The 22554-nt window shown below is 47.5% G+C and overlaps 1 protein-coding gene across 1 annotated transcript; it reads left to right on the forward strand.

Annotated features, from left to right (window-relative positions):
• The first annotated feature begins 77 nt into the window (after window positions 1–77).
• VPS26B (vacuolar protein sorting 26 homolog B (S. pombe)) lies at window positions 78–22338 on the forward strand. Its single transcript, XM_012644293.1, has 6 exons — window positions 78–816; window positions 9573–9729; window positions 14583–14747; window positions 16999–17174; window positions 19448–19590; window positions 19992–22338. The coding sequence occupies exons 1-6, from the start codon at window positions 594–596 to the stop codon at window positions 20136–20138; spliced, it is 1011 nt and encodes a 336-aa protein (XP_012499747.1). The 5' UTR covers window positions 78–593; the 3' UTR covers window positions 20139–22338.
• Window positions 22339–22554: the final 216 nt, after the last annotated feature.

Raw genomic sequence — 22554 nt, forward strand, 5'->3', positions numbered from 1 at the left:
TGAGGGAGAGACGAGCTTCCCCTGCACATGCGTAGTGAGCACAGCTCCTGGCGGCCCGGAGGCCCAAGCCAGAAGGAAGCGTGCGCATGCGCTTGGCATATCCAGTGCATCCGGGCTGGAGCTCGCCTCCCCCCTCCCCCGCCCGGAGCCGCCGAAGCACCTGGGTGCGTTACGCCGCCGGAGGCTGGGCAGCTGGCTGCGCTGCTCTGTGCTGGACCCCACCTGGTGGGCGCAAGCCACGCGCACCCGGCTCTGAGCGGCTGCCCTCCACAGCTTGCACCGCCGGCCCTCGCCCGCTCACTGCCACCGGCTGCTCGGGCGGCTCGGCTCGGCGCGGCGCACTGCTCCTCGGTGCATTGCTGCTCGGGGTGCTGCAGCCCGCAGCCGCCTGCCTCCCCCGGCCCTGCCCCTCCCCCGTGGAGCGGGGCTGTCGGTCGTCGCCCACCGCCTGGCTGCAGCAGCGGAGCCCGGCTGCGGTGCGGCCGCCGAGCGCGCTCCCGCATCGGGCCCTCCGGCCTGCCTTCCCTTAGGGCAGCCCGCGCCCGGGTGGAAGGGAGCTGACCCTACCGAGACCGGCCCGGCCCGGCGGTGAGATGAGCTTCTTCGGCTTCGGGCAGAGTGTGGAGGTGGAAATCCTTCTGAACGATGCGGAGAGTAGGAAGCGAGCCGAGCACAAGACAGAGGACGGGAAGAAGGAAAAATATTTCCTCTTCTACGACGGGGAGACGGTCTCCGGAAAGGTGAGCCTAGCGCTCAAGAACCCCAACAAGCGCCTGGAGCACCAGGGCATCAAGATCGAGTTCATAGGGCAGATCGGTGAGTCGAACCCCGGGACCTCTCTTCCCCAGCGCCGTCAGCCGGGCCAGGGCTGGGGGCCGGGCGGGGAGCAGCGTGATTCAGGGCCCAGCTTCGGCGAGGCCTGCCACAGTCGCTTGTCAACTGCAGCCTGCGGCCTGGGGCTCAGACACAAGTCCCGCTCGTGGGCGACTCCCCCTGCCTTACTGTCCTCCCTGCCAGAAGTGACAGTGCACTGCCAGGGAGGTGGGGAGACCGTGCGCGGGAGGGAGCGTCCTGCTGTGCCTCGTCGGACGCTGCCTCTGGGTACCCCTGTCCTCTCTTTAGCATGCTCTCAGCTGTGCTTCCGGCCCTCAGGATTTCAAAGTGAGGTGCTCCCCCATAGCATGCAGGTGGGTTTGTCAGGGGGGACCTCCCAATACTGGCCTTCCCATGGACTGGCCATCTACAGCTATCATACCCAAAGTAAGCTGGTCCTGCAAGCCCACCTCCCTGCGCCTCCACCCACCGACTTTTCTCTATAGACGTGATGTGGAGAGGGAGCTCACCAGTACTCTCTTGTCTCGCCTCAGCTCCGAACTACCTATCCTTGTACATGCTTTGAAAAAGAAGACCTGTAATTTTCAGTCCCATTCTGACCGCTTACCTAGCCTGCACTTCTCAGACTTTTTAAATTAGAATCCGAGTTTTCAGTTGTCTGATTTTCTCCTTAAAGACAAAGAATGATGTTTCTGAAACCACAATTAAGTGGTCAGAATTTCTAAATGCTCTAACAGTCTCCAAACATTATTAACCATGAGAACTAAACAGTAAAAATCAGTAATGAAGAGGATTTGGGGAGCTGCCGGTCAAGACGGGGTTGTCTCCAACTCTAAGACTATTCGGAGTCTTGTGTGTTATTAAAACGCTCGGGCACTTCTGAAACAAATTGTTTTTCTCATTAGGTCAGGAGTAGATTCACAGTAAATACTGTGTGGGTTGCAAACACCTCTGGTGGAGATTCCATACGCTTTACCACATACTGCCTGTATAACACTGTTTTTAGAGACTTCTTTGGGGAGGCTTGTTAAACTCCCCTGTCCTGAGGATTTAGGAAAGAATTTGTTCTCTTTGTTGCTCTTTTCACAGAGCCAGGAAACACAGACACAGGTAGGAGGAACCCCTGCAAAAGGAGTCCTGGTGGCCTGGTTCTGCAGTCCACTGCTCAGCCTTAAGCATTTTGCCCTGGTATTTAAGAAAATGAGATCAGGTTGAACACTGGCTGATCCTATAGGAACCTTTTTATGTTATTTTAAAGCCAGAATATGAGAGACTTGTTACTGTACCAGAACAGGAGCTGAAGAGTGAATTCATGCTTTCCACTTTCCTGCATCTGTCTTTGATGGCAGGGTTTCTCAACAGTGGCACTGGTGACATTTGGGGCCTGATAATGTTTTGTTGTCATAGGGTGTTGAGCAGCATCCCTGGCTTCAACTGACCAGTAGCATCTCCCACTTGCAACCACAAAAAATGTCTTGTAATATTGCCATATGTCCCCTGGAGTGTAAAATCATTCCTAGTATAGTACTATACGGTAGATAGGATGAATCCAAAGCATTTTATGCTCAGCATAATTATGAAATAGTCAAAAAATCTTTTCCTGTCATGGGATTAGAGTTAAAATTATTAAAAATAAAGAAATCCATGCCTACTGAGAAATGGTGTTTTTAAATAATAGTTTTAAAGTGATTGCATTGATTCTTTGACTCCATAATACCAGTGTAAACAGGCATGTTTAGTCTGTGTCTGTACCATCATTCCCAGGTGGTGGTACCTTGCCAATATATGAAAGATGACCCAGAATGTTCCCTGCCCCAGACAATATGAAATCAGCTGTTCTAAGAGGATCGGTGTCCAGGCCTCCCTCTGATCTAAATGAAAAGTAGTTGAAGAGGCTCCTTGCTGTTGCTGCCCTGCCTGATTTCTTGGCTAACTCCTTAATCCCAAGACATCATCCATGCTCAATTTTCTCAGAAACTTTTGTTGCTAGTAATTCTTCCTGGGCCTCTGGGCATTCTGGGCTGAGTTGACCATGAGACTTTGGGGAAGTTAGGTCCCTCTCTGGGCCTCAGTTTTCTCAACTATCAAGCAAGGATAATAAAATCACCTGGTGAGAATGTTGGACATGTCAGGGGATCCTGCTTCATGACCCTTATAGAAGGTCCTTTTATAAAATTATAGTAGTTGATATAGTGATGTTTCCATTTCATAGATTCGGTTATCAATCACTGGCTTACTGCTCTTCCCCCATACCTCTTATACTCCACCCCCACAATAAGATTGCCATGTTTACTTACAGGGAGTGCATGTTTCAGCACCATGCCTTAAATCTCTTGATCTAGCCACAGGAGCCAGGCACAGCTGGTGCTGCGGATAGAGCCAATTCCAGTTGTGTGCTTAAAGTATATAGCTCACCCTCAATTATCCGTGGTTACATGGCATAGTAAGAGAATAATACAGAATGATGGACAATACGTTTCTTATTATTTGGTTTGGGGATGTATTTCTTGATCAAGAACAAGGCGTTAAAATAACCTTTCTAGATATGTTTGGTGTAAAAGGGAGTTTGTGTTCCTAAAATACACACATTGACAGATAAGTAAAGATGGTACCAGCCTATGTGGAGGCACAAAGTGACTTTACTTAAGCTCTTAAATTCCTCCTATTTTATCCTCCTGGTTCCCCCAAAGAAGCAGGATGCGAAGTATTTGTGTCATAAACCTAATAAACTTAAGACAGTCATTGTGCACTGACCTCAGGGCACTGGAGCGAGACTAGTGAGTAACTTTGCTGAAGTTGCGGTTATGTGGTTTTCTCCTTCATTGCACTCTTTGACTATGTATGAAGTGGGTGGAACTTGGGTTAGGTTCTGAGGTCTGGCTGTATGGGCGACCTGTGGGGGTAAGAAAGTTGACATCACTGAGCTCTGTCCCCCTTCCTCGTTGGTTTGGAGGCAGGCAGAGGTGTGACCTTTGTCCCTTGTCCCCTCTCACTGTAACTTGCTCTGAGAATCTCCTCTGCACCTGTGACTTCAGCGTCATCTTATATTCTGATGACTCCCACAGTTTTCTTTGTCCTTACTGGGATTCTCTTCTGAGTTTCACACCTGTCTTTCCAGCTTCCTACTAGACATGTCCACCTGCATACCCAGTGGGTGCCTCAGAGACACATCCCAGCAGAAACCCTGCCTTCTCTCTCTCTCTGCCCCAGCCCCGGCCCCATCCCTGCTACTTCTCCTGATTACTCCATTTTAGGCTATGTCACCTGGATCCGCTCAGCCTCAGAAATCTAGGAGTCATCTCAGGCTCTTCACTCCCCCTCCCATGCATCCGGTTGGCCTCTAAGTTTTGATCCTCTCTAATAGCTCTGTGATATATCTTAAATATATCTTAAATCAGGGTCTGCTGTTCATTCTCAATGCTACGGCCTTTATTATTTCTATGTGTAGTAGCCTCCTGACTAGTCTTCCTGCCTTTGTTTCCCTTTCCTTTCAGATCATCGTCTGTAAAAATGAACTAGCTAAAAGGCAGTCCTAACATTATGAGCGCCCTCCTTAAAATTCTTCCCGACTCCCATTGTTTAAAGTGGGAAAACACATCAAATCCTGGAGTTGGCCCCTGCCTCATCTCCCCTTAGCCTTTCACTCACACCACTTGTGGCTTCCTCAAAATATCCTATTTCTTCTAGAATCTTGTCTTTCTTCTAGAATCCCTTTGTATGACAACATCTTTCTGCAAGGTATTACCTTCCACCCAAGCTCTTAAGTCCTTCCTTGAAGCCCAGCAAACACCCACACCCATCAGAAAGCCTTCCCTGACTTCCCCAGGCTAACCTGAGTGCTTCCTCCTCTGACCTTCCAGAGGCCTCACTAATCCCTCTTTAAGCAGGAAATGAGAAGGTTGTGACTCTTTTTTTTTTAAACTTGTCTGTCTTCCTCACTAAATTCAGAGCCCCGGGAACCAGGGACTGCCTTCAGTTCATCATTAGTCTAGAGGCTAATCTCGTCTTAGTGGCTAGATAGCATACAGAAGGTGCCCAATAAATATTTGTTGACTAGGTACATTGGTCAGATCTAAGAATTGATAGAAACTATTCTTGAGATTTTTTTTTTTTCTCGTCTCCTCCTAGATAGTGAGTTATTTTAATGAAAGAAAGGGAGAGTGCAGGTTCGCTTTGCTGGTTACCTCTAAGTGTCTGGGCTTCCTGCTCGTGCTTGTGGAGGAGGCATCAATGAGTGAGGTGCCTCCCTTAGTAGAGGCTGCTGGAAAACTCCCATGACGCACCTGCTGGTGTGCCCCCTGCTGGAGCAGCACCCTCACTGACGGGCCTGGGATAGAGGAGTGTTGAAGCTGATATCAGCTCACCCACTCTTGCATCTTTCTCTCATCACACTATCCTGTGCCAGATTGAGGCTGATTTCTTCCTGTATGTAAGAAAATAAGAGTTGTCAGACCTGTGGTCCATCTGGTACTGCACCAACTGCTCAGATGTTGCAGTTTGCATGTTGCCCTCTGAGGGTATAAGGTCTTATTTATTCACTTAAGTTGTGCATGTTTTTTTGTTACCCTCTGTAAGTTTTTGAGGCTGCACTGGGATCCTCCTGCACCTAGTGTACTTTTTCTGATGACTTGGTTTGTGTTCTAACACTGCCAGCACAGACGTGATGAGGGCATCTCCCGGGCCAGGTCCGTAGGATAGACCTTGTCACCTTGCAGCTAATGCCCACATCTTTAGAAAGACGCAGTAGTCTATAAGGAGCACCGAGTGAAGAGCTGTGTTCGTGAGAAGGAGGAGGGGCCATTGTGCAGCTGGAGGCCTTTGGGGAACACTGGTAGAGAATGCAAGGTAGACTTGGGTCACCTGGGAGACCAACGGGGTTGAAAAAACCAAACGTAATTAGAAACTTGCAGAGGAGGGCAGACACGAACATCCCTGCACTCCAAAGCCAATAGACATCATCTAGATTTTTTTTAAGTTTATAATAAACCCGTCAGTACCAATCAGACGTGTACTTATAAAAACTCCACAGGCTTTCTGTATTTCAATTCATTAACCCTTGAAATACTAAGTAAAAGGCACATTAAGAGTAAATGGATTGATTCCAGCTTATTTACCAAGCTGCTAGCAGGGCTTGGAGCCAAGCCACACCTGGTTGGGCACAGGTGGCCTGGAGGTGCTACTGCTCCTCAGGTTTACTGGGGCCAGGAGATGGGTGTGGGTTGTGGCTGGCACGAATCTTGCCCAGGTTGCCAGCCAACAAACAATGGCTGGGAAAATCAGATGAAGAGGAGGCTGGAGGGCTTTTTGCCCTTGCCGACTTACGTTTCTTCTAAGACCAGCATGAAGCGTGGATTAAACATGATCCTGTCCTGCATTGACCCCCAAGGTGTCTGTCTCGGGATGATCTATAGTGCAAAACTGGCTCATTTTCTTTCCAAAGTGGCAAATTCACTTCTCAACTGTTGGTGGCAAGTTTCACCATGAAAACATCCTGAGTACAAAAGTTATTTCCTCCTGTTGGACTGAGAAGGAAACTAAAGACAGGGTAGTTACCTTAACAAAAAACTTAGTTCCTACTTCTAGCCCAAAATGTCTGATCTCTGAGGACTTTGGTGGTTGGGAAGAATGAGGGGTGACTTGTGGTTGCTGCTTTAGGATGGAATAGAGACAGTTCACAGTTTGGACCCTCTTTAGGGCCCAAATCTCTTGTAAGAACAGCCTTAGAGTTTCTGTTTTAATTTATGCAAGAGGAAACCAAACTTTCTGGCAAATAGGAAAGTACTATTGTTCTGCTCCTTTGCCCTACAATGTTTGCAGAAGCATTGCAAATGGCTTCTAAATTATAGGTTAAAAAGGCCAGTCCAGCCCTGCTCAGACCACACACTGGCCGCTCTTCCATGACATTTGAGGTAGGAGCTGATACTCATGTGTGTCCAGGAGCAGAGGCACTAGGGAGAATGTGATGCTATGCAGGGAGGGACTTCTACCCCACATCCCCTACTGGGGCAGGTGGAACCTTCTGCACCGTTGCTAGGATCCACGAATGCAGGCAACCGGAGCGCTCTCTGAGCCTTCTCTGTTTTGTTTATTTCTCATGTTGCCTTTGGGCTGTGTTCTCACATTTGTGTATTTTTCCACCTTTCTCTTCCCATCTTCCTCTTGACTCTGGGATTTCCCACTTAGCTCATGGACCTTGGGGTCTTGGCTCTGTCTGCTTCTGCCCCCTGGAACTATGATGAGTCTAGTGCTTGGGAGCTGAGGCACTAGGTTCCCAGGTTAAGGGTTCAGCTCCCACATGGGAGCCAACACTGCCAACCAGGGCTCATGTAGCAGGAGTGAGCAAAAGAGTCCCTTATCACTGGGGCTGGCCACTGCTCTGTCCCCACCCTATTCCTGCACTTCCTTACTTTTATTGAGGGGCACACTTACTGGATTGGTCACCTAGGCCCCACCCTTCCCCCCCACCCGGCCCCCATCATTTGGAGTTGTCATCTCCCGTTTAGTGGCTTTGTGCGTTATCACTCACTACCCAGAGTGCTGCTCACTGCTGAAACCATTTAGTGTTTGGAAGAGAAGGTAGATTGTAATGAAAGATTGATCGAAGTGTAACTACATAGGAAATCAGCCATAAACCATAACCACAGAATACGTTGTGAATTCATATGGAAGTGGCATCACTAGTGTGGGGTTATCCACACTACTGCCATCTTCATCAGTTGGGTAAATCTTTTTTTTTTTTTTTTTAATTTAAGTAGAGTTAGGGTCTTGCTCTTGTTCAGGCCAGTCTTGAACTCTTGGCCTTAAGGGATCCTCCCACCTCAGCCTCCCAATGTGCTAGGATTACAGGCGTGAGCCACCGTGCCTGGCCGAGTTGGATAAATCTTATGACAGAGCCCGCTCTGCTTAGAATGCTCCCCTGTCAGGGGCAGCTCCTAGACCAGCAAGGGGGTGGATTTTGCTCTCAGACTGAAAAGAACCACCTGAAACCATTTTTCTCTTTCTGGAAATGATTCTTCCCCTAGGGAAAGGATGAACACTGTTGGCTCTGGGGAGGCAAGAGATCTGGTTTCTTGGGCCCAAGAAGGCTCTGGTGCTAATCTGGGCTCAGATCTCGTGCTGTCCAGGGTGGACCCAGAGCAGACGCAGCTCTCTGCCATTCACGTTAGGTTATCCCTGAGGGAGCTCACCTCCTGTGTCCTGGAGATGCCAAGGACCAGGCCTAGTGGGCAGTTGTCCCAGAGACCCCTTTCTGTGGACTAGTCTCTTTCTCCCCAAGCAGCAAACCACAGAAGCAGTGAGTGTACTCTGCCTGCTCCATTTTCCCAGTTCAGCTGCCTTGCTTTCAGCTGCAGCCTAGCACAGGACTTAAACCCAGAAATACCTGAGGAGTGGTACTGTGATGTGGCCATGTGTAGTCACAGTCAGTATTAAGAGTTAATGACTGCAGGACCAGGTGCTAGGGAGTACCAGGGAGCTGGTGATATAGTCAAAATGGAAAAGAAAGACCATGTATATATGGTACAACTTAATACTTAAGTAGCAGAATGCAGACCTAAAATAATATAGGACAAATAGGTGGTGTGAACTTACAAAGAAATACCACAGCCTGGGCAACATAGCAAGGCCTTGTCTCTATAAAAATTAAAAAAAATTAAAAATTAGCTGGGCCTGGTGGTACACACCTGTAGTCCCAGCTACTTGGGAGGCTAACGTGGAAGGATCACTTGAACCCAGGAGTTGAGTCTGGCCAGGGTGTCTGGGCAACAGAGTAAGACCTTGTCTCTTAAAAAAAAGGAAAGAAAGAAAAAAGGAAAATACCAGAACTATTTGCTGAAGAGGACGAATTTAGAGCAATGCTTCTCAAAGTGTGGTACCCGCGCCCACTGGGTGCTTCTTTACATTTCCTATTAGAAATGTAAATTCTCAGGCTCTACCCCAGACCTCCTCAATCAAAAATATCAGAGGTGGGGGCCAGTCTGTGTTAACCGGCCCTCCAGGTCATTCTGATACACGCTGAAGTTTGAGAACCACTGATTTAGACGGAGGGAATAATGTTAAAATGTCCAAGTCAGATTGGCCACATGCCTTCCTTTTTGAGTGACAGCAAAAGCTAGCAGCTATATTTATTGAGTACTTGTTCCCTACTTGGCACTATCCTAGATCCTTCACCTACATTAGCTCTGCTACCTCTCGCACAGCCTTATGCAGTGGGTTGTGTAATTACCCCCGTGATACCAGGTCATAGAAACAGATACAGTCTAGGAGACCTGCTCTAGTCTCAGCTCTGCAACCAAGTCAGTGATGCCAAGCAAGTCATGCCACACAATGCCTCAGTTTCCTTATCTGTTAAATGGGTGACAAGGCCTGTCCCAGCTGTCTCACAAGAATATAAGGATGATATGATTAAGTAAACTGTACATATCCTTTCAAAAGTTAGAAATGTTGAAAAGCTGTTTAAAGAAATGTGGCATTTGTGACATCGGTCTGGTGACTTATTCCTTACTAAGAGACACTGTCCCAATGTCCTGGAGCACGGTCATATTGGGTTCTTTTTGTGCTATGACATTTCCCTACATAAAACAAAAGAGTCTTTGGAAAGGGGGTCAGCAAACCAAGGCTAGAAGGGGTCCGTTTTGGGGAGAGGTCCTTCAGAAGAGAGGTGCTTCCAGCCTGGAGTCCGCTCCCCAGGCCCCGGGTAGCTCAGGATCTGATAGAGGAGGGCATTGCTCTCTCTCCAGAACTCTACTACGACCGTGGGAACCACCATGAATTTGTGTCCCTGGTGAAGGACTTGGCCCGGCCTGGAGAGATCACCCAGTCGCAGGCCTTCGACTTTGAGTTTACCCACGTGGAGAAGCCGTATGAGTCCTACACAGGGCAGAATGTGAAGCTACGGTAAGTCGTGCCTATTACTTCCTCACTGTGCCCCAGAACCTGCCCTACATGGACAAGGACCTGAGGTTGTCCCCATTTCTGAGGATCTTTAGATGGGTATTGAGAAGGAAGAGTATTATGGGCTGTGGTGTGCTGGTAAAGGTTTAACAATGGGCTCTCTGGAAGGAAAGCTGCCTGGTTTGTAGACTTTGTCAGTTTCTATAGTGTAACTATTCCCACCACGGCCAATTTCAAGCCACCAACCTGATGTCCCTAAATGCAGAGGTGGGGGGGGATGTGCAGTAGCCACCTTTACATAGCATTCCATCAGCTGGGGACAGCAAATGTACATTCCCTCAAGAACAGAAAGCATTATAAAGCGTAGGAAAATAATTAGGAAGCAATGGGTTTTTAGTATGTATTACCTTTGTTTTTAACATAATTCATTTCATTGTAAGTTTATATAATTTAACTTTAAATAATTGCTGTGTTAAACAGCCAATACATGAAATTCCTGAAAATTTAGCAGTCACCTTTTGTAACCGAGTTGGCCCCAGCACACCCAATAGCAATGCTATCTTGAGCTCTGCATCTCAGCCTTCTCACCTGAAAAATGGGGAATAGATTTGGATTCTAATTCTAGATCTGTCCTCTCCTTCTCCTGGGGGTGATAAGAAAATAAAACGTAACACAGTATGACAAGTTGTTAAAACATTAATGAACACATTATAAGCACATGGGATTGTTTTTACTGTTCTAGTCTTAGAAACTGAAGATAGAGACTGGTGCCTGGGTCTCTGGGGTGAGAAAAATTCACAGCAGCTATGGACTCTTAGATGCAGCCTCAAGATTATTATGGGATGTCACTGGCATAAAGCAGACTCCTCTTTTACTTGGAATACCAGATTCTGGGTCTTCATACCGTCTCATAAGATCAGCTTGTCTCATCACCTGAAAGCCTGAGTTTAGGATGGTGTAGACTACAGTAAGACTTTCACCTCCCTTCTTTTTCCTGGTCTCCCCTCTTCCATCAGAAGAGTGTTTGTAGCCTCTTCTTTTTAAATCTTTGCAGAGAGGTCCAAGCAGTGACATTACCCCCACTAAAGACAGTGTTTCATAATTGCATTCACAGAAGGCAGCAATAGTGAGGATTATCTAGTCGTCACTTAAGCTCGACTATGGGATTTATTATTTAATCTTTTTTTTTTTCTTTTTTGCAGTGGATTTAAGTGTTTTTATGTCAGAAAGAAAGGTGTTGAAAACAGTATGAGAGTTCCTCAAAAAATTAAACATAGAATTACCATATATAATCCAGCAATTCTATTTCTGGTTATATATCCAAAAGATTTCAAAGCAGGGTCGCAGACATACTTGTACACTCATGTTCATAGCAGCATTATTTACAATAACCACAGGTGAAAGTAACCTAAGTGTCCATCCATGGAAGAATGGGTAAACAAAATGTGGTATATACATACAGTGGACTATTACACAGCCTTAAAAAGGAAGGAAATGCCGTCACATGCCACAACATGGATGAGCCTTAAGGACATTATGCCATGTGAAATAAGCCAGTCACAAGAGGACAAACGCTGTATGATTCCACTTATATGAGGCACCTAGAGTAGTCAGATTCATAGAGACAGAAAGTAGAGTGGAGGTTGCCAGCAGCTAGTGGAGGGGGAAATGGGGAGTTAGTGCTTAATGAGTGCAGTTTCATTTGGGGAGGATGGAGAAGTTCTGGAGGTGCATGGTGGTGATGGTTTCACAGCCATATGAATGTAATTAATGCCACTAAACTGTACACTTAAAAGTGGCTAAAATGGTAAATTTTATGTTATGTGTATTTTACCACAATAAAAAAAGAAAGAAAGGCATTACTGTCCAAATTAAATGAAGATTTGAGGATTCATGTTGAGAAAATGAGAAGATAAAGATGGAAAAATTAGTTAAGGATAGTTTATTTTTTTTTCTGTTTTTGTTGTTGTCATCATTGTTACTGTTGTTAGAGATAGAGTCATACTCTGTTGCCCAGGCTGGAGTACTGTGGCATGATCATGGCTCACTGAAGCCTCAAACTCCTGAGTTCAAGCGATATTCCTGCCTCAGCCTCCCAAGTAGCTGGGACTATAGTCATGAACCACCACACCCAGCTAATTTATTTTTTGTAGAGATGGGGTCTTATTATGTAGCCAGGCTGGTCTTGAATTCCTGGCCACAAGCAATCCTCCCACCTCGGCCTCCCAAAGTGCTGGGATTACAGGCATGTGCCACCATACCCGGCTACTTTTTTTTTCCTCTAAATTTTTTGTAGAGATAGCATGTCTTCTGTTGCTCAGGCTGGTCTGGAACTCTTGGCCTCAAGCAATCCTCCTGCCTCGGCCTCCCAGAGTGCTGGGATTACAGGTGTGAGCCACTGCCCCTGGCCAAGGACAGGTCATAGAAGATGTAAATTCCAGACTAAGAATTTTTATTACACAGGTGGAGGGAAAACATGAAAAGATTGTTTTGGCCTTTTTCTTCTTTGTTTTTAGGCAGGGGAATGGTTCTTTTGGAAGATTAAAGTCAATATGTAGCATTTGATGGATGGGAAGAGTATGGAGACAAACTGTCAGAAGGCCAGTATGAGGTCCTCAGAGTTCTACTTTGGTGGGCACAGTGGGAACAGGCAGAAGCAAGGATTTGCCAATGAGTAGAGGCTGCAGCCGCGGAGGTGGAGAGAGAGGGCCATCAGGAGGAAGAAGTGTTTTGGAGATAAGATGGTTCATCCTATTTTAGAGAGGAGGTTGAAGTACTGGCAAAATAAAGAAGTGTAAAAGTTCACCAGACAATTGGAAACGCAAGCCTGGCACTGAGGACAGAGGGGAGACTTAGAAATGTACCATCAGAATCATCTGCTCAGAGGTAATAACTGATAACATTTTTCAAGGAGAGGGGCCCAGGGGAGAAGAGCCAGGACCAACTGGGGACCAGGAGGAGGAGGGAGGGGGAGGAGAAGGAGGAGGCCTTTCACACAACCCTGGATTTGGCCACTAGGAGGCCACGGTTCCCTTCTCTCTTCAGGAGAGCAGTTTCTGTTGGGGCATGGAGAGAGAAGCAAGGGGCTGGGAGTTGTGGCTGGTGCAGGAGCCGCAGCAGTCAGTACAGGTCCTGTCTTGTGACAGCGGTCTCTGAAGAAAGAAAAGGAAAAGATGGGGTAGGTCAAGAATGAAAGGCCTGGAGAGGATTTGGGGGATTGACTTTGGACCTTTTTATAAGCTCAAAGGAAGAAGCCTTGAGCTAGAGAGAGAATGATGATCGAGAAAATCAGAAAAGTAGCAGGATCAAGATGCTGGACCAGCGCTCCCACATTAGAATCACTGGGAAGCTTTTAAAAATGCAGATGCCTGTGTCCCTCTCCTGAGCAATTACATGTCAGATGTGCCTAGGCAGCAGGATTTTTAGAGCCTCCACCCCCAGGTGATTCTAATGTGCATCCATATCGAGAGTCCTTCTTCCAGAAGGTAGAGAAGAAAAGATCCTGAGAGTCAGAGGTGCTGCTGGAAAGAGGATGGGCGACGACGCAGAGACATGTTTAGGCACTCAGTAAGCAGCAGCACAAAGCAGAGGAGAGAGAGAGTTATAAATCTTGACTGGGAAGGCCTTCGTCTCAGAGTAAAGAGCAGTGTCTTCCACAGACAAGCCCCCGAGAGCTTTAGAGCAATTAGGAAAGTGTCAGGGACAGATGTCTTGGGCAATGTGATGGAAGTTACTGAGAGGGACAGGAAGGATTGCAAGGGGTCAGTGCCACATGGAGGATAGTAGCCTAAATGTGTAGTTGGTCTAGTTAGCATATCTTTTTAACCTTCTCCAGTAATACATGACAGGTGGTGGGGATTATCCAAGTTTTATTAAGAAGAAAATATAATTAAAGGGCTTTCCCCCCATTGGGTATTAACACAGTGTTGAGTCAAGGGGACAGGGGTACCGGGAAAGGCATTGCTGAAATGGCTGGCCACAGAGGTCGGGCTTGTTAAACCCTTCAGGGGTTGTGTGTCTGTTGTCTTTCTCTTAATAACTTGGCCCCTGCCATGGCAACCTCCTCCCCCAAGGATCCTAGGTTCAGCCAGAGACTTGTTATTCACACAGACCAGCTCCTCTCTTCACCTATTGCATGTAAGGTTTGCTCTTCCTGGAACGCCCTTTTCTCTCTCCCACAGCACTGGACCACAGTGTCTGAATCAGCTCTTCCCATGTGTCCTAATTTTTTTGTTTATTTGCCCATTTCCCCCAGTGGATTGTGAGACTGTATCTGATTCATCCTATGAACGATGCTTAGCTCGGTAAATGTTTGCTGAATGAATAGCTGACTTAATTTCTCCATTCCCCATTCCTCTCTTTTAACCGTGAAGGACATAAGAAAGGTTTATTGATTGAATATTGGTAAATGAACAAGTGTGCAAATATAAGAGTATGAGACATATCCCTGTGTCCAAAAGCCAGGAGTTAGCTGAAGAAATAAAACTCGTACATAAATACATTGTAGATAGTATTAAAGGCTATGAAGGGCCTAAGTATAATACACTATTGGAGTACAGAGCAGAGAAATCACTTTTACTTGGAGCAGGGTTCTTAACCTAGAGGCATGGGCTCCAAAAAGTGATTTGGGGGCAGAGTCTTTGAACTTCCTACAGTTGTAGTCACGATGTTTTGTGTATAGGTGCATAGATGCATTTTTTTCCGGAGCAAGGCCTGTAAATTCTCAAAGGGATACAAAGCCCTAAGAGGTCAAAAACCTCGTAAGGGGTTCTCTCAAGCAGACCATTTTGGTTCCTATAGCTAGGTAGCATCTGGACACCAGGCGTATTTATTGATGACAGCTCCATCTCCTACAGCTATTTCCTCCGAGCCACCATCAGCCGCCGCCTCAATGATGTCGTCAAAGAAATGGACATTGTAGTTCACACACTCAGCACATACCCGGAGCTGAACTCCTCTATCAAGATGGAGGTTGGAATCGAGGACTGTCTGCACATTGAGTTTGAGTATAATAAATCCAAGTAAGTGTCCCCGGCCCCAATGCTATGGAATTATTATTTAATGAGGTTAAGAGAGGACTTGACCCGAATGCAAATTGTGGAGCCCTGTGACTCAACTACTTCCTGAGGACATGCTGTGGGGAGAAGACCACAGAAATGGCACAGTGAATATGTGTGCTAGGATACCTACAGGTAGACTGACCAAGAAATAAAATTCCATTTGCTTAAGTGAAACTATATTAAATTAAGGTGGTATATTTAAGTTAAATATCCTTCGTTGCCTTTCCATGTCAAACTAAACTAACTTGAAGGTTATTTGTTTTGGATTCAGGTTCAGCTATTTCCTTCAACTGATGAGAATAATCTCAGAATACCATTCCATTATCATTTGTTTCCTCCATATATGTCTTTAGAAATCAAAATGAGGAAACCAAACACTGGCCATAGTTTGCTGCTTCCTCCCTAAACTAAAATGAATTGTAGCAAAGAATACCTGATGTATTTTTATAAAAGTCTTAAAATAACTTTAACTGGCAATTTGGGAAAATGTGCATGTTTTAAATGGTGTTTACTGTTAGAACATGAAAATGTTTAATTGCTTATAAATCACAAAACTTTCTGACAGTTTGACAGTTTGAAAAGCATCTTTCTTTTGAATAGGATAGATTCCTGAAAATGTTTGGAAATCAAATATCCAAAAGTAAAAGGGGTGTTCTGAGAGCTAAAAAACCCCACGAAGTCTCTACCTAGGGCGTTCACTGTGGTGTCCTCAGGCCCAGTGTCATCCAGGGGCTGGAGCAGTGGGAGCTGCACCAGGTGGTTCACCTTTGAAAGGCACTGGGAACATACTTGGTTCCTGGAACAGGGGTGAAGGAAAGGTGTGTTTTTTCTGCTGCCACCTAGCCTGGAACCCAGAGGGCGCCAGTAAAATGACCACTGTAACCCAGAAGCAGCCCTGCTTGGCCTGACCCCACCTGCAGAACAGAGGATGGGGCGAGCTGGGAGGGTGCTGGTCTGAGCCTGGCATGGGAACAGGCTCTTCCCCTTTCTCTTCCTAGCCTCGGGGCTGTGTGGTCCTGCCCAGGAAGGAGCCACCCAAAGTGACTGCCCTCTACTGTCCCAGCTACCTGGTGAGGGCAGAGGCTGGCAGCACTGCTACCTGTGAGAGCTCAAAAAAGCCACTGCCCCACAGTGCATGCCATCAAACCAGAGCTAGTGTGGAAAAGGCACTTAGGGAGGCAGGGGTTGGACCTTCCAGATTGCGCCCCTCCTTGCACAACAGGCTACTCTGCGTGAAATTGCCCATTTCTGTGCCCCAACCTGGGACTTGGAATCAGGTCAAGAAGTTGGGCTAAGGTTAGTAGATATTAATGTTTTTGTACCTCAGTTTCTCATCTGACAAATAAGGGGCTTGGAGCCCAGAGAGCAGGCACTGATGCAGGGAGTGATTTGCTCATCTTGCTCCACTGCTCCTGCCTGGCCTGTCCGGCCCGGAGCAGACAGACCTGTGTGATGTGAGCCATCGAGGCCCAGTTCCAAAAACACATACGGAGATTATAGAGGAAGGGAGAGACTAGTTACTGCATTTATGGCATTGGCCTCTCACGCGTGAGAATATCTAAAAAACAGGCTGGGCACGGTGGCCCATGCCTGTAATCCTAGCCCTCTGGGAGGCAGGAGCATCGCTTGAGGTCAGGAGTTTGAAACCATCCTGAGCAACAGTGAGACCCTATCTCTACTAAAAATAGAAAAAAGTAGCTGAGCAACTAAAAACAGAAACAAACAAAAAAATTAGCTGGGCGTGGTGGCGAGTCCCTGTAGTCCCAGCTACTCGGGAGGCTGAGGCAGGAGGATCGCTTGAGCCCAGGAGTTTGAGGTTGCTGTGAGCTAGGCTTACGCCATGGCACTATATCCCCAGCAACAGAGCAAGACTCTGTCTCAAAATAAATAAACACACAAATACAAAAAGTTCAAAAGGAAGCTACATGCTGAGGAAAGAGAGCAGATGAACACGAACAAGTGAGGTGTCAGGTAAGAAAGACGTCATTTGCGTTGGATGTGGAAGAGCGGAAGGGATGGCAGTCACTTAAATTCGAGTAAAGACACATTGGAAACGCATTCCACCACGGCACTGCGGGCGGGAAGATGGGCGAGTGTGCACTGGAGCTGTAACTTTAACCAACACGTTATGGCCATGGCAGTGTACTCTACTGAAACAAAAAGGGCCAGCCACTGCTCCAGCATCTTACTTCCTTTAATTTCTGTTTCCCAGATACCACTTGAAAGATGTCATTGTAGGCAAGATATACTTCCTGCTGGTGAGAATCAAAATCAAGCACATGGAGATAGACATCATCAAGCGGGAAACGACGGGCACAGGCCCCAATGTGTACCACGAAAATGACACGATAGCCAAGTACGAGATCATGGATGGGGCGCCGGTGCGAGGTGAGCCTCCTGGTCCAGGCCCCAGCCACACCTTTTCTCCCAGCCTCTGCACAGACTTTTAGAGGGATCTCACTGTCAAAGTAAGATGTCCTATTAACCTATAATTTCTTAATCTCTCATTATGTACTATGGGGGCCAACAAGGAGGAAAAGGAAGGCTGAGTATGTAGAACTTCAGGCTCCTACCTCATTTTCACCAAGAAAAATTCCATTTTGGGCCGGGCGCGGTGGCTCACGCCTGTAATCCGCGGATTGCTTGAGCTCAGGAGTTCGAAACCAGCCTGAGCAAGAGTGAGACCCTGTCTCTACTAAAAATAGAAAGAAATTAATCGGACAACTAAAATATATAGAAAAAAATTAGCCGGGCATGGTGGCGCATGCCTGTAGTCCCAGCTACTTGGGAGGCTGAGGCAGTAGGATCACTTGAGCCCAGGAGTTTGAGGTTGCTGTGAGCTAGGCTAACGCCACGGCACTCATTCTAGCCAGGGCAACAGAGTGAGACTCTGTCTCAAAAAAAAAAAAATTCCATTTTGACTTCATTTATGTATTGGGCTTGTACTTGAGATTTAATCTCACTGGACACGGTGGTCACACCTGTAATCCTAGCACTTTGGGAGGCTGAGGCAGGAGGATTGCTTGAGGCCAGGAGTTCGAGGCTAGCCTGAGCAATGTGGTAAGACCCCATCTCTACAAAAAATAGAAGAATTAGCTGGATGTGGTGGCATGAGTAGGCCCAGCTACTCGGGAGGCTGAGGCTGGAGGATCCCTTGAGCCCAGGACTTAGAGGTTGCAGTGGGCTATGATGACACCACTGTACTCTACCCTGGCAACAGATTGAGACCCTGTCTCCACAAAAGAAAAGGATTTAATCTCAAGAGTTATGTCTGTTAAAAAACAAAAAATGTTTCAGTAGTACTGGTTTAGCAGATACAGTTTGAACATTTTACTACTTTTTCCTTATTAACATTCTGACATTCTTTGGGGCTAAGGAGCAAGTAGTCATTTTTGTCACTTAGTTACTTGAGCTCTGGTAAAATTATTTGCTCTCTTAATTCATTCAGCAACTATCAAAGAGCACTACTAGATACTCTGGCCAATATTACCAGGTTCTGCAGCTAGCACTGGGAACTCAATGGAAGCGGTCCTCCCCCACCCCCATGGAGCTAACATTACCTCTGGGATGAGTGGAGTTGAGAGTGCTTTGTTATTTAGCGAATCTGTGTGATTGTTTGGAAGGAGCGGTCATTTATATTCTTCACTGGCTCTGTAGCAATCGGTGAAGAAGAATGTCTCTTTTCACTTCGAAGTGATTGGTGCTCCCAAGGTGTTCTTCCATCTGTTCCCACAGTCTGTTCCATGTGGAAGGAGCAGTGTCACAGTGGGGACACCAGGGACGCTCTCAGCAGATTCCTGGGTGTCACCGTGTGAGGCCCTTGGAAGGTTGGGGCTAGGTTCTCCTGACTTTCTGATGTCCCATTTTTTTGCCAGCTGTACAAGTAGAGCCAACGGTCATTTTTCCTCTAATGAAATGGGGCACTGAGAAATAATACAAAACAGCAGATAATTAAAAGATCACTTATATTTAGCTTTAGACTACATTATAGCTTTGGCCTTTCCCAGTAGAATTACTGCTCTAAGTTTGTTCCATTTATACTAGGAAAGACAAGATGTTAGAGCTGGAAGGGACCTAAAATATTACACAGCCTAATTCTATAACCTTCCACATGAGAAGGTCAGGGTCCAGAGAAAGCAAGACTCACTCCCAGAAGTCATACAATTGGTCAATGGAGAATGGGCCAAAATCAGGATCTTGTTTTCCAGACCACCACACCACCTGTCAATCCATATTAGAGTAGGGATGTATTTTGGGGGCATACACTAATTGGGATGGAGGGCAGTGGCATTGAAACTGGTAGGGGACATGGTGAGTTAGCTAGGCTTTGACTGCTGCCTCTTGAAAGCCCAATAAGTAGACACACTGCATGTAAGCAAGTGATGTTTAAGAGTCATATTTCCGTGCTGTTCCCACTCATCTGCTCCTCATTGCTGTTCTGGAGAGGACATTCAGAAGCTGCAACAAGACCTATAATGGAATTTGAGAGTCAACATTTTTGCCTTAGCAAACTGCTGGGCAACAGAGTGCAACTTCCCAAAAGCATTTCCTTTAGTGCCACACTCAGGGTAGGATCTCTGCTGTTGCCAGAGACTGACTTGGTGTTAAGGCCAAGTGGGTCACTTTGCTCTTAGCTCTGATTCCTGCCTCACCCCTCACAGGAGAGTCCATCCCGATCCGGCTCTTCCTGGCGGGGTACGAGCTCACGCCCACCATGCGGGACATCAACAAGAAGTTCTCCGTGCGCTATTACCTCAACCTGGTGCTGATAGACGAGGAGGAGCGGCGCTACTTCAAGCAGCAGGTAAGGCACAGGCATCTCCTCGGGGCTCCTGGATGCTGTAGGGACAGAACCGGAAGGCAGACATTCCTGTGGAAGAATGGTACAGGGGAGAGAGTTTCTAAGGCTCTAGGCCTCTTGTTATTGTACCAAGAGGTGGAAACATTAGATTGCCCAGCATCCCACAGCAAGAGTGAACGTCCCCATTGGTACCTGGAGTTTGCTGTCTCAGGGCGAATTTCTGCGACACCTGCTCTTCTGGCCCACACCAGGGACCGGGAGGTACTGGCAGCTGCTGCCTTTGATAGAGATAAGCAGATGAGACTTTTGCCCAAGATTCCCCAGGACAAAGCTGGGAGCCCCTGGGATGCCCATTCCCGCACCTCCCTCTCAGTGTCCTGTTGCCCCCTCCCCCAATTCTACAGGAAGTGGTGTTATGGCGGAAAGGTGACATCGTACGGAAGAGCATGTCCCACCAGGCAGCCATCGCTTCCCAGCGCTTCGAAGGCACAACCTCCCTGGGTGAGGTGCGGACCCCCAGCCAGCTGTCTGACAACAACTGCAGGCAGTAGGCCCCCAGGGCCAAGAAGCTGCTGGGCTTCCACCACGGCACCCCCATCCACCAAACACCAGCGGCGGGTTGGGGGGAGGGCCATGTGAGGCTCAGCTGACCCGTTACTTGCAACCTGAAAACAAATCATGTTTTTGACTTAAATTCTTTTTTCTGAAGAACCTAAGGGGCTTGGGTTGGGAAGCAGTCTCCTTGGGATTCTGTGGCTGATGTGGGGATAGGGAGAGGTAGCATCCTGGAAGCTAGTCTCTCTCGGCGGGGATAAAGAGCCTTCTGTCACAGCCCTTCTTGCTGGGCTGCTTCATGTCTTATAGGAGAGCAGACAGCACACACCCTTGGCTCTGGGCTCCCTGAGCTTCCTGGTATATAGGACCTGAGCGTGTCCCTGGGATTCTGAGCTGCCAACAGAGCCTGGGTGGTCATGTGTTGTACTCCCCTCTACTGTCCCTGAGGTAGTGGCAGGAGTTGGGCCTGCTCCATCCCAAATGGCAGGGGTAAGACTCAAGATCAGGAAGCTACCTCTTTGGGAGTCTCGGATGTGGTGCTCTGAAGTTTCCATAGGCCACCTTCTTCCTGGCCTCTCACTGCTGGGACCCAGACACCTCCCTTCTCCATCTTCTCTGGATTGTCAGAAACATCCTGGAAGAGAAGCCTGTGGAAAGGCCTTGGGCACAGAGAAGCCCATGCATGGTCAGTGTCATGCATGGATGGCAGCAGTGTTGAACCCAGGAGGCTGAGCCCGGCCCTCTGAGGAAGATCAATGCATGGCAACCGTCTGCCTTCATCACGTGACTCCACTGGCCACCCTGAGGTCTGGGTTGTTCTAGGGTGTTGCTCTATGTGCCCAACAAGCCCTCAGCAAGAGGGTCTGTTGCCTTTAAGAAGAGATCCCAGGAAGGGGCCTTGACCCCTTTGCCTCCCTGAGAGTGGACCTCGTCTCTCCTCGCCTTCCACTTAGTTTCTGGGAATCGGGGCTTGGTTTTAAACACTTGGAAATTTTGTTCTTACTACCGCCCTGAGCCCATTCAGCCCTCTCCCTATGTGTTAAGGGGGGACGATGAGGGCCTCAGCAGAAGACTCTGCTGCCACAACTTGAGAATAATTCTGCTTGCCAAATTACATCTTCATCCTCGCCAACTGACCCAGGTTTAGGACCATTGGTATTTTTTGTTTAAAAACACATATGTAAAAACTCCCGTGGATATCTTGTCATGCTAGAAAAGAGGGCAGTCCTCCCCCTTGCTCTGTGCTCAGGCCTGTAGTAGGAAAGGTGTTTATTGTCCTTTTCTGCCTCATCTGGAAATGACAGGAATTACTCTCCTATTGGCCTCCCTTCCCTTTATAAGACCAAGCAGAGCACCCTGGCCAACTAATACAATATTTGGCCGTCTGGATTCTTAGTAATTTGGAAGGTAGAGGCGCTGGTTCCTGTGTCACTTTTCAGTTAGTGTGGGAAACGGGAATCTTCTTTTCCTCAGAAATCTGCAGTCTTGGGCCTTTGGGCAGGGTTCATGGATCAGAGCTGAGACTGGAGGGAAAGGCATTTGGGATGACGTGCGGTTGACTGGGGGCAGAACTGAGGAAGGTAGGTGGTTTCCCCCATGCTAGACCCCGAGTTCAGGTGCGACACACAATCCCCATTGAACAGGATCACCCATCCAGCTGCCCTCGGATTATCAAGGTTGGGGCTTACGTGTATGAAGGAGGCAGGTTCTGGGTTCCTTGCCTTTTTCAGAGCATGAGATTAGGCTCTGGTGTGCCTCCTTTTAATGGCTGGTATTCTAACTAGAAGCATTTGTCAATTCCTCGGCCTCCCAACTGACAACACAAATTCATTTTCCAACTTCCCTAACAGCTTAAACCTTTCTTCTGGGAGAACTAGAAGATAGAATTTGCTTTGATTCTCTCAGGCGCACAAGCCAGGTCTTCTGTTTTCTTTTACACTCTCCCCATTCTCACCTTCTCTGTCCAACTGTGAAAGTGAGGGGAGGCCGCTGTCCCCACCCTCAAGGTCCCTAAACCTGGGAGCGCATAGGTACTAAACCAAGCAGTGCAACTTGTAATTAAGCAGCTGCAGTGTTTACATGTTTCTTAACGTGTCGTCTTTTCAATGGCTGTATTTTCAAAGAACACTTGTTTTAATGGTCTCTGATTAAAGGAAGCCCCTGTGGCTTTGGGGGCATTGTGCCCCTGGTCCACCAGGTTCTGTGGTCTCCTAACTACACTACCCCACCTCTGACATCAGGGAAAGAGAGACACCTGCCCTGACTCCCAGGACAGCACCTGTACTCTCAGTGTTCAATCCCTGGTGACCAATGATGAGTACTTTATTACCCACCTGTTTTAGTCACGTATATGGCTGAGAAGTGAATTCAGTTTTTACCCCTATCTGGCAACTTGTCCTGAAAACTGCTCAT

Source organism: Propithecus coquereli, unplaced genomic scaffold (genome assembly GCF_000956105.1).
Source record: "Propithecus coquereli isolate 6110/MARCELLA unplaced genomic scaffold, Pcoq_1.0 Scaffold209, whole genome shotgun sequence".
In the NCBI taxonomy this organism is placed as follows: domain Eukaryota; kingdom Metazoa; phylum Chordata; class Mammalia; order Primates; family Indriidae; genus Propithecus; species Propithecus coquereli.